The 12,411-nt window shown below is 49.2% G+C and overlaps 1 protein-coding gene across 5 annotated transcripts in view; it reads right to left on the minus strand.

Moving 5' to 3' along the window:
• HEXA (hexosaminidase subunit alpha) overlaps window positions 1–12,411 on the minus strand; it is a 34,613-nt gene that overhangs the window by 5,095 nt on the left and 17,107 nt on the right. For 3 of the 5 annotated variants that reach the window (XR_012120780.1, XR_005059033.2, XM_037010096.2), the window contains exons 2-10: window positions 6,881–6,973; window positions 5,920–5,985; window positions 4,697–4,743; window positions 4,084–4,194; window positions 3,129–3,230; window positions 2,523–2,655; window positions 1,761–1,941; window positions 746–832; window positions 403–475 (exon numbers count right to left, since the gene is read on the minus strand). Coding sequence is in view for 3 of the 5 variants with exons in the window: in XM_037010096.2 (XP_036865991.1) it covers window positions 403–475; window positions 746–832; window positions 1,761–1,941; window positions 2,523–2,655; window positions 3,129–3,230; window positions 4,084–4,194; window positions 4,697–4,743; window positions 5,920–5,985; window positions 6,881–6,973 (893 nt within the window). In the remaining 2 variants the exon portion in view is untranslated. Of the gene's footprint in view, window positions 1–402; window positions 476–745; window positions 833–1,760; window positions 1,942–2,522; window positions 2,656–3,128; window positions 3,231–4,083; window positions 4,195–4,696; window positions 4,744–5,919; window positions 5,986–6,089; window positions 6,682–6,880; window positions 6,974–7,493; window positions 7,675–12,411 lie in introns of those variants that run through there. The other 2 variants (XM_073212144.1, XM_037010098.2) reach the window with 2 other exon arrangements.

The raw sequence follows: 12,411 nt of genomic DNA on the forward strand, positions 1-12,411 counted from the left end.
TAAGAAGCTACCATGTCCAAGAGCCCCCAGGTGTTTCTGAGCACGGATAAGGTTCCTGCAGAACCTCCGCATGTGGCGGGAAGCTGGGATCTTACTGAGCAGCAGTAAAGGAGAAGACGGCCATGCTCCCAGACGCAGGGATCCCAACCCATCATACCAGTCTCAGGGATCCCAAGTAACCTAACTGCAGAAGTAATTCTTGATCGGTCGCTAGTGAGGAAAGACAGAGGCTCTGACACCCACGCCGAGGGCTCAGACCTCTGTGACCTTTCTAGAGGACAAGAGATTGCCTCCAGTGTTCTGGACATTAAAAACTAACCCCAAACAGAAGGATCACTCCATGCAGAGTCAGGGAAGGGGCTGGGAGACCAGAGGGAGGCACCTCTCTCTGCCCTGGCTCACCTTTACTTTATTATCAAACACCTCCTGCCACACCACACAGCCCTTGCCATAGGCAGAGACGATGTCCAGCAGCCTGGGGAACAACGAAAGTGTCCACTTAGTTCAGATCAGCTCTAGGCTGCTGGTGCCAGTGCTCTAGGGGTTGAGCCTGGCTAGGGGCCCATTCCTGACTGAGCAGCGCTCCCCCACCTGGGAACTACCTCCTCCAAACCTGGAAGGATGGACCAAGGACTCCTTCAGGGACCCAGAGAGAGGTCAAGCAGGGCTGGACTCTGGTTCTGAAAGTGAGGACCCCACACCAGGTGACCCCAAGGGACCCTGCCCACCGTCCTTCCTTTCTCACGTCTGGATGTAGAAGGATTCCAGCTGCTTGAAGTCACCGCCAAAGCCCATCTGCTTCATAAAGGCCTGGATGTCTGGGTTGGATTTCCTGAGTCCCAAGAAAAAATGAAGATTAATTCTTTCAACATCGTTAAAGCCCAAAGCTTGGGGATTAGTTACCTGGCATCTCACAACTTCTTTTTTCACTGAAAAACTGTTCACAGAAGAACTCAGAGGCCGAGAAAGGATGAGCCTGGACCTGAAGAGTTTTAAGTTTAAACTCTCACAGAGAACGCAAACGGATCTCTGGACTTCCACACGTGCCTCTGCGGTCTTGGCTTGGGGCTCTGGCACACGGGATTCTAGTTCCCTTTCCAACCCTTTACCCCAGGCATATTCTGTTTTACTGTTAGTACTTATTCTTTATCCTGATTGGACACAAGCATTGCTGTCTGTCGCCCACTGCAGCTCCCTTGTTCCACAATGTCCACATTTTGCTCACATTTCCTCCTGGTCTGGTTTTCCCCTCCTCCACATCTCAAATAAGCCAAACTATTTCCCCAGATACAGTTTAAGAGCCCACTTCTCAAGAAGCCCCTCAACCTCTTTTGAACTAAGTAGATTTAAGGGTTTAGACCTTCCAATTTAATACTAACTAGACACTATCAGATATTAGTCTCAAAGTCATCTGTGGCTTAATTCTTCAACCCACCTTTTTTTAGCCTTCAAAGGCAGGGATTATTTTTCCTTATCCTGCATTTTCCCAAGACAATTATGTTCCCAGAGCTGGTTTTTCCATATCTCAAGGATATGACAGGAGGAAGGGAAAGTTTCACACTCAAAGCTTTGCCAAAATCAGGCAGGCCTCTCTATAGGTAGAGAGGAAAGGCCCAAACCTGAGTATTGGGATTGAGAAAGACTGTCGTCTCAGAGGTAGCCCCTGAGGAGCACCTGAGAAAGGTAGCCTCTCAGAGGCTAGCCCCTGTGCTAAGTAAACAATTCATCGGACCAGCATGGGAAGAACAAAGGGCTCTTACCAGCAGGAGAAATCAACTTCATCTCCTCCAAGGTGAAGATAAAAATCTGGGAAGACAGAGCTGACCTCCAAGAAGAATGAGCTCATGAACTCATAGGTACTGTTGAGAATGGGATTCACTGGTCCAAAGATGCCAGAGGGCCGAGCCCCAGAGTAGCAAGGAGTCAATAATCCAGGGACACCTAAGCCAATAGAGAACCCCACAGAAGTGTCACAAATACAGACTCCCACACACAGTCTTATACGTAAGGACACTTAAGTTGCACAAAGTAAGATAATTGTGTACATAAACATTACACACACACAGGCAGGAATACCAGGCCCTCACAGACACTGGTAATCATGAATGTTTAGTCACAATCAAATACAAATACATCCACAGTCACAGACAGGCTGGGTTACAGTCAGGCAACCGTCAGCGCACACAATCTTGCCTTGACCCGCTGCTTCCAGCAGGGGTCACCCTGCTCCCAAAGGCTTCTCTCTCGTTAAGAAAGCAGAGGAAGCCTGATCCAGCCAAACTGGCAAAATCTTTCCTTCACTCTAGGGGATAACCTGCAAGGGCATCACTAAAACAAGGACATCTGAGAAGAATTTACCCATATTTTATTAGTAAGAAGTGGTCTCCTTTGCCCAGAGTAAGTTCTGCCTATCCAAATTCCCAGGGGAAGGAGCTGATGGAAAACATTCTTCCAAGGACCAAGATCCTGAAGCCCCCAAGGGGGGTCAACAGACTCCCTCCAACCCCTGGCATTATTCTTACCTGGTCCCCAGGACAAAGTGTGGCCAGGAGTGTCAAACTCTGCCAACACACGGATACCCCGAAGCCGTGCATGTTCAATAACCTTCTTCACATCTTGCAGTGTGTAGATGTGGGTGGCAGGGTTGTAGGACCCCTGAAAGGCATAAGACACCCTTCAAGATCTCATTTCCTGAGGGCAAGCAGAGTAGAGGATATTCAAAATGCCTCCAGGGCACTGACTTTAGCCACGCTCTTTGGTATCAGGGACTATCTTCAAGGAACTTTATTGTAATTTCCAACAAACTGTCACATCTATTGTTTTATCTGAGTGTCATAGCCAGTGAGATAAGCAAGGTAAGTATTATGCCTATCTAACAGAATATAAATAAATAAACAAAAAGAAAATGAGACCAGAACAGATTATGCCCTGAACATCACAGAGCAAATTAACAGCAAAGCTTGGACTTGAACTCAGGTTCAGTTCACCCTAAATCCAGTGCCTGTCCCCTATGCCAGTGTGTCCCTAAAACTGGCTGGTTAGGATGAGAGCTGGTGTCCTTATCAGCAGGGCTATGGCCAGACTCAGACATATACCCTAAACTTGATATGGGAAAAATTGAGACATACCTTTCTGGTAAGCTCTGGAAAACTGAAGCTCTCATATGGGAAGGAAGGGTCATCGACCAGATGCCAGTGGAACACATTGAATTTATTATAGGCCATGACATCCTGTAGATCAGAGCACAGTGTGAACCATCCCAGCTTTTCCAATGTCAGCCTCAAGCTGGGAAGGTGGGCAGGCTGGCAGGCTACTCCACACATCTTAGCACGCTCACCCTGCCCAAGCTTCCTGGTAAGTGTTTATAGAGTCTCTATCACCCTTCCCATCAGGAAGTGCCTGGCTTGGAGGGAAGACCCAGCACATTTCTTCTTTTCCCAGGACACATCCAAAGACGGCTGACAGAAGTCACTTTTGAGATGACTTCTCGCCACACTGAGAGGAGGGCTGCAGCTGGGTGGTGCCCTGGAGTCTTCCAGAAGCTCCACAATACCCTGAATTCTGACACTTCCTCCTCACATTTGTTTTGGGTTGTCTGAATAGTGTTTATATAAACTGTGATGTCTGTTGTGTATTCAGCAGCCCCATAACCCATAAGCCTCAGATGCCAAAGATTTATGGGTGTGTCCACTCCTTTGGTTCCACTGGAGGAGCAGAGGAAAAGGTGGTCACACAAGCTGGATCAGCAGGTGTCAGGTAAGATGGCCCATCAAACCCAACATCTCTTTCCTACAACCTTGTCTTAACTAAAGTCAGCTCTGCTCTTTCAAAGCAGCTGATTTCCCACACTACCTTCTGCACCCCTGGAGGCGGCCTGGAGATAGGTCCATGGTAGCCAAGGGGGTAGACTTAAATCACTCTTACTATTTTTCTCTTAGACCAGGGAATCTTACACATTTTTTCCTAGGAGCTCCTAAAATCCATCTGTTCTTCCTGTAACTATTTAGGGATACAGTACTTGGTCTATCCCTTACCCCATTACCCCAGAACCTGAGGGCAAAGAAGGCCTTAAGGCCTGGGTACCAGAGTGTCCAGGATGCTGGCCAGTGGCAGGTAATGGCGAGATGTATCCAACAACAAGCCCCGGTGGGGGAAGCGGGGAAAGTCCTCAATCTCTGTCTTGTTGATCAAATACTGTGCAGAACAAACATTGACCATGTCAGTATTTAAAGGGAACTCACTGTTGGGGTGGAAGGAGATGAAGAAAAGTCTCCCAAGATCCCTGAAAAGCTGACCTGTGACTGCTGGGGTAACTATCTCCCCAGATGCCCCACACCGCTACCACAATGACCATAAGCAGGCACCTATCCAGAAAGTGACTGTCCAGATAGAGCTGTCCCACACACCACTCAGCCTATGGACTCTGCATTTTCACTGACAGTTTCTTTTCTTCAAAGCAAGGTGGTCTCAAGGTCATTACTAAGTAACACCTCAAAAGTACTAAATAACAGTGATTCCAAAAGACAAATTTACCAAATCAGTTCCTCCCACACAGCTCCTTGTATACTGTTGTTGGGGCCACTGCAAGCCACCAGGGCTCTTTCTAAAGCAAAATGAGATAATTCTAGGACTCTCAACTCTCACCATTTAAATCCCAGAAACTTCCAAGGAGCCCTTTTTGAAGGCCGACACTCACCGTGCCCACAGGAGATCTCCAAACAAGCTGGCTAAAAGTCTCTAGACCTATGGGGAAGTAGAGAGGCGGAGTGAAGACTTCAGAGGTGGGAGAAGAGATGCACCCATTTGCAATGTTCCCAGTGTAGCAGAGGATAATGCTTAGCACCCAGTGAAAGTGGATGAAGTATATAGTCTCGATGATTCTCAACCTCATGAAAAGGGGATACTAGGAAGCCAGGTATCTATTTTTTCTCTGTATTCTATTCTGGGAGTGGCAGTGTAAGGGGTTTCAGTGCCCCTCCTAACAACACACTAACGCTCACAACCCACATACCTCTTATCCATATCCTAAGCCTTGAACTCACAAGAATATTAAGAAGAGAAGCCAAGATGTGTGAGTCCAGAGCTTTCTATGTCCTCCAACAGCCAAGGCCCACTTCCGGAAACCCAGCAGAAGCCCTGTGGAGGATTCCAGAGGTCCAGATTTTCAGAATGAGAGATTCTGTGAGTTCTCAGTAGTCACTCGGCACCTATGCTGAGGCAGACTTCTGGCATACTTGGCTTCTCTCCACTCTGACGCTGACGCCCAGCATTCTGGAATCCCAGATTTCCCCTTCCCTCAATCAGACTGCACGCAAGAAAGTCCAAGAGGGCAGAAGGGGAGTCAGCAAGCTGGCTCCCCAAAACACAGGGGAGGGCAGCGCAGGCGCAAGTGAGTGAAGACAAACCAAAACGAGGTTGGGACCTCTGCGGGAATCTCCCTCTCACTCAGCAGCAGGGCTCTTACCACAGGCCGCAGGGGGATCTGCCTAAGTCTGTATGTAGGGACCAAATAAATACCTTTCAGTAAATCAACTGGAAGAGCACAGCCCTCTCACCTAATCTGCTTCCAAAATAATATGGTTCTTCATATTTTACTACTATTTCCCTGTTCTTTGACATTTTCTGCTTCTTTCGATATAGTTTTCCTTTTTAAATAACCTTTCCAATTTCTACATCTTTAGCAAAAGCAGACTAGGCTGTGTTTTGGCAGAGTCAGCCCCTCTCCCAGCTGCCGGTGCCCTGCTGGCACCAACTTCTGGGGACAGCTGTAAAGAGAGCACTCCCTGCAGGGAGACGGGAAGCATTCCAGCTGGTCTCCATAAAGAAAGTTCCCCAAAGGGGGGCGCTCGCTGGGCCCCAGATCTGTCCTCCCACACCACCCATGCCGACCTTCCCACAGCATCAGCCCCACCGTGTTACCTCGGAGAGCACCCCAGACAGTCTCAGAGTGGAGGAAACATTGCTCATCATTTATGGTCAGGGTGTCTGAAATGACAGAAATAACCCCATTTTGATTAGGAATTTCTACTCTCAGAATCTAGGTCACATGTTCTGTTTAAGTCCTTGGATTACAAAACAGCAGAACCGACTTTTTTTTCATTCCAAGAGGAGGCATCCCCAGAGCAGAGCAGCTACAGGTCAGCCAGGCCGTGGGCCTGAGTGGGAGGGTGGTGAGCGGTGGCTGTGCAGGCCCTGGAACATAATGTGTGATGAGGTTCGGGCTGGAGTACAGTCCCTTGCAAAGCACCACCAACCGTGTGGGTCAGGTTCCCCGACAAGACACACACTCCTGACAGCCCTTAGCTGAAAGTACCAAGGGACAGGGGTGCTGGGAGGGCTGTGTCCTGGTTACAAAGTTTCTGAAGCCTTTGTAATCACTTTCCTTTCCCTACGTCTCCAGGCTTCAGCTCTTTCACCCACGAATGTGAGGGAGAAGCTAAGACTCGAATGTTCGCTTTGGAACCTGAGGAGTCCCCAGATGCCGCTGCTCAGGGAAGACAGGCAGCAGTCACAGGACTAATGACTTGGCTTCATCTCAGTACGCATTACAAAGACTCCTTCTCTTCCCAGTGTAGGATCTCCTAGAGAAAACCAGCAAAATGTACTAAATTCCTAAAATGACAATGTTATGATGTTCAGTCCAGATGGCAAGTGTCCCGGGGAGTCAGTGAACAGCTACTGTGATGCTGTACAGTCCACCCTCAGACACTGGTCAGAGTGCATACGAAAACTCACCTTCCGTGGCTCTCAGTACTTGGTGACCTCGGTCTCTAAGTCGCGGAGGGCTCCAGGTCTACCATCGGCAACTTAGGCCAGGCCATCAGGGATAGCTCCAGACAAGTGCTGGCTCTTCTAGAACAGCAAGCAGTGTGGTACTTACAATTCTCCACCGACTCCAAAGAAGGAAGCTGGTCACATCCAGGAGTGACCACAAGGACAACCAGTGAATTCTTCTCCAATGTACTCTTTCTTCCTGCAAGGACAAGGAAAATAAACTCAGTGTGGCTGGCTTGCCACCAGAAGCAACAGGTAAAACCAAGGCCCTACAGGAAGGTCCCTGGCTGTCCCTTCAGCGTGCATGTCTGCGGGGAGAGGAAGGGAGAGAGGGCATCGCCCCCTGGCCCAGGCACTGCCTCGTCATTTGTTCAACCTTTTCATTTTCGTTGTGCTTCGCTTTCTCCCCGGTAGCCCGCCCCAACCCATGTCTGAATGATGTGGTGGCAGCTCTTTGTGTATTTCTGGCTTGGTACAGCCCAAGCACATGATTCCAAGACCCCAACAACTGCTCCTAAACTAGAAGCAGCTCTACAGCACTGCCACTCCAGGTGTGGTCTCCACGTTAGTTGCTGGTTTGCACAATGTGTTATTGGCTGGCCAGTGGGTAGGAAGCTTACCCAATGCTGGAATGCAACTCAGTTATGTCAGGACAAACACAATGTTTGGTTCTAACATTTTTTCATAACAAGGTCTTCTTGATGAAGAAACAGATTTACCTCCAGTACATATGCTTCTCATCTCACTGCAGACTGGCACTTGAAGGAGCACTGCTCTTGAGGGCCCCAGTGGACAAAGCCCAGGAGCTACGAAGCAGATGATAGGAGGATCTCCTATGCACAGGAGGCCTGGAACGATCCAGCTGGTGCCCCAGTGAAGGCACATGGTCACCAATCCATTCTACTTCCTTCCCTCCTCTTCCAAAATAGATTCTCTGACCAAGGTAGGCTTCTGCCAACAGTGGACAGCCATCCGCTCTGAGCCAACATACGTAATGTAGTTCTACAGATCCAGTCCACGCAGAAAGAAAGCTAAAGCCAAAACACGAATGCACACCTCTTCCCACCCTCCTACTGGTTCTTCTCCATGACCTTTGGGATAGTTTTGATTGTTCTGCCCCAAGCCTGAACCTCAGTGAACTCCCTTTCTCCACCCTTTTCTAGAACCGCAGCATTCCTGCTGGCACCACAGCATCCATGACTTCCTAGGGAACCATACAGTCAGGCACAGGATGGCCTGGCAGAAGGCAGGGAGACAGAATTCAGTAACAAACTGGAACCCCATATATTATCCACCTCAGGCAGAAGGAACTCAAGAGCCTTGAACCATCTTAAGGGAGCGTGCTCAAACCTGAGCACCCCCACACGGCTACATCTCAGCTCTCAGGTCTGCTGAGAAGCAAGCCCTTTCCTACCAACATGAACAAACACTGTCTTTCCCTTCTCTGTAAACACCCTGTCTCCACACCCGAATACCTGCCTAAACCCCGCAGGGAGAAGGGAATCCGAGACCATTCTGGGCCTGGAAACTCACATCTCCATTCTAAACCCTGAGAACTCATCCCCACAACACAGAAGGAAAGCCAGACGTTCAGGGCAGAGACCACTCTCAAAGCAGGCTCTCTAGGGCCATCACGAGCTCCTGCCGCAGCCAGCCGCCTCTATAAACCGCAAAGACCAAGGAGGACTTAATTGAGGGGCAAGAGTGAAAACCTTGTAAGAGAATAGCCCTCATCCCTTGCCTCCCGGCCCCCTCCAAGGACCTCACAGTCACGGCGCCCTGAAGTCACTATGCGGAGGGCTCATGCGTGCGACCACCCGGGCAGCCATCCCAGAGAGGGCAAAACTCCCGAGCTTCAACGTTAATCCCCTGGACATCAACCTACCACACTGAGAAGAAATCACAGCTATCAAGATGCAATTCACTGTCCTGATGACAGGAGAAGCTGCCCGATTACCAGGTTTACTTAACTATTACTGGGAAGACAAGAAAACATCTACTGATTGTTGTGGCTATTATATTTTTGTTTTCCTAAAACACACCTGCAACTCCATTCTCTAAATCCACAGTCTTTTGTGGTGACAGTCACAGACTCCTTTGAAGATCTGATGAGAAAGAAAGGATTTTTTTTCCCCCTAGGACAATGACCCTAATTGAAGGGCTCATCCCTCCACCCCCTGCCACCCAACCTTATGGGGAAGAATTCCTGCCCTAAGTGCCCTCAATGACTCATCTGGGTTTGGGCTGAGAAAGAAGATACAGAGTCACCGCTGCTATTTAAACAAGCTATGAGGGGGAAGGTCGGGGGAGGCGGCGATCTGAGAGCCGGCAGAGCGGGAGGGACACTGGGTCGCGCAAAGGCTGTAGATAGACTATCATCAGGTTCTCCACCTCCAAGCTGCTCCTCTGAAGAGAGCAGGAAGTGGGACAGGCCCGCGGCCTCTGCTCACGCGCACATGCCTGCACGCCCTGCGCTGCGGCGAGCTGAGGTCTGGGAAGCCCGGTGTGGCCGGCAGCCTGATCGGCCGGCAGTCCCAGGGGCAGCTCGCAATGAGCCTGGGGGGACAGCAGGAAACTGGCGGCCTCGAGAGCTCAGGAAGCAGCAAGGAAAACAGAGCGCCGAGCGGGAAATCAGGAAAGGACGGTTCTGGTTCTGGTTCTGCTGCTGCCAAACCCTCGGGGCTCCCATTTTCTCCCCCGTAAACAATGGCAGGGTGGGGCTGGTGCCCGCCTCTCCTCAGAGCTGACATTTCGTGGTCCCACAGACTCCAAACACTCCAGCGTCCCGCTCCATGACCCGTCTCCGCAGCTCCTACTTGCCCTGCTTTCACGTGAACCTGCTCTGTCCTTTGGGTTCACTGAAAAGTCTAAAAATTGAAAAATGGAAAAGAGCACAGAACTGTTTACCACATACACAAAAACAGAAGTTATCTTTGGCGTCCCTCTTCAGAACCCTCCCTTGTGCCCCCTTTCGGCATAAATCAGCCTTATTCATCACAGACAGGCCAGCTCTGGATGTGGAAGCCTGAGCCTCCTTGAATGCCAGAGTCCTGCGGTCAAGCCTTCGCCGGGCGCTACGACCCTTCCGTTCCCGTTCTGTTCCCAGTCCTCTCCCATCTTCACTTCCTTCCCTGCTCACCCAGAAGGGGTGACCCATCACCTCAGACACAATCTAGCCAATACTCTCAACCATCTGTCTTTTTCTTCTGATGCAAAACCATCGGCCCTAAATCAGTCTAACATCTGCCTTCTGTGCCCCTAGTCCTGGCTGCCACACGCTACCGGAGGGAAGGGGCAACATCACGTATCAGTGGGACTGGGTCCTCATGACATCATGGTCTCTCAGCTTGGCTGGGCCCTTGATGCTGCCCTGACATCTGTCCCCACCACTGCTCTTTTTCTGTTCTATGCAACAGCTATTTCAAACGTGTACCACCTTCTTCAAGTCTGTAACTTGCCACAAACTCCTTTACTCTCGGCAGACAAATCAGAAGAGGACCCCCATCCATCTCTACCTTCCCCTCTCCTTCCTGACAAGAATACCTGCAACACACGCCTGGTCTTTACCTTCTCCCCCTGCCTTGGTGGAAGGGGTTCCTTTCACCTGTGCTCTGGATTTCGCCCCAGGTTCCTCCTGTGTCAATTAGTCCCTTTTCCCCCAAAGTCTTCGAATTATTTCTTTCTGCTGATTCTCCCCCATCACTATTAAAATAATTACACGTCTGCCTGTTCTCAACTCCATGTCACCTCAGTCACTTTCTCTCTCCTTCCGGGCATAAAGCAACTCTAGCGGAAATGTAGCCTGAGCAGCTAGATGCTGAACCTCAAAGGCAGACAGATCTGGGCCCAAATCTTGGTTCTGACACTTTCTAGCTGTGGTAACCTATAGGCAAGTTATTTTCCCTCTCTGAGCTGCAGTCTCCTCATCTGTAAAATGGGGACCTCAGAGTACCTACCTTTTTGGGCTACTGGGAAGATAAAATGAGTTAATGCAGGTAAAGGCTCATGGAGTTGGTCGTCCTCGGTCCGCTCCACGTAGCCACTTCTTGACAACCCGTCTGCTCCTCAGTCCACTATAACCTGACTTCCTCCTCCGCCACTCCTCTGAAAATGTCTCCAAGGTCCTGTGGTTCAGTGACTAAACTCAAGGGATTCTTTACAGTTTGTTCATTCATTTATTTAACTGTTATTTACTGAGGGCTTATTCTGTGCCAGACTGTTCTAAGTGCCAAGGGTATAGCTGTGATCAAAACAGACAAATATCCCTGCTGTCACAGAGGTGACATTCTAGTGACAACCCACTTCCGGGACCGCCTGGTAGTATCGGACATCCCTGGCCTTCTTGAAATTACACCCTCGACCGAGGAGGCACTGCTCTCCGTCGGTTTTCCTTCCGACTCCTCGCACATGCTCTTCCTTAACCCAGCCCTACAGGCCGGTGTGCCCCCGGGCCTCCCGGGCTCCAGGCTTCCCTTTTTCTCCTCACTTACACCCTGGATGTCATCAACTCCCCACAGAATAATGACGGTTCTCAAATCTACCTTTCCATGCCAACTCTCCTTCTGGGGCTCTGGACTCAGACGTCTCAAAAGTACCTTGAATCCTAAATACAAAACTGAACTAACCCTTCACTCCACTAATTCACCCAGACCAGAAACCTCCTTCTCCCATCTTTTGAGGGGATCACAAGTGCATTCAGTCAGAGTATTCACTGACTGTCTACTGTGTGTCAAACACTATGCTAAGCACTGAGATTTTAACAGTAAAAAAGAAAGATCCAAAGATGTCTTACAACTACTTATCATCTCTTATCACCATCACCATTTTCCCACTGCCATTGGGTCAAAGCCTTAATTCAGTCTCCCATAAATTCTCACCTGGATGACTATAAAAAATCCCCCAGTTGCTCTCCCTGCCCCCTATATATGCCCCATTTCAATCTACTATCCTCTGTGATCTTTTAAAATGAAAATCAGACTATGACAACGTCGTACAATGGTTCCCCACAGCTTTCAGGAGAAAAGCCCAGAATCCACTGCATGACTGTGAGAACTCCAGCTTTGCCTTGTCTTTCTCAGCTCCTGTGCAGGAACCCTCGTAGTGGCACAATGAGCTCTTTACAGAACTCTGAAAACCCCTCATTTTCTCCAGAGGAAACAAACTTTGCATTGCCTCCACATCTTACCTGATGAAGAAACAACTCTGGTTTTCCTTTTATAAAGCTTTCCTGTCCTTCCCGCACCCTTGGTCCTGAGAGACTTTCCTATGTGACCATAATGCAATGTATACATACATTTTTCATTCGATGCATCTTAATATATGCTATTTGTCTACCTCCTCACCGAGGCTGTGAGTTCCTCAACAGCAGGGACCAATCTCAGTATCTTTGTATTCCCAGGGCCTGACACTCGGTAGTCATTCAATACATGTTTGCTGAAAAAAATGAATGACGCTAGAATTTAAAAAATGTATGCATAATGATTGTGCTACATGATAATCAGGCTTACATGACAACCAGTTAATGTAGAGATTACTTTTATACACCCAAACCTAGTGTTCTCAGGTCCTGGGACAGGTGGGGAATGGTAAGATGATACCCAGGCATACAGAAAGGGCCTTTTCAGACACTGCTCTGAA

This window comes from Manis javanica, chromosome 8 (genome assembly GCF_040802235.1).
Source record: "Manis javanica isolate MJ-LG chromosome 8, MJ_LKY, whole genome shotgun sequence".
Lineage (NCBI taxonomy): Eukaryota > Metazoa > Chordata > Mammalia > Pholidota > Manidae > Manis > Manis javanica.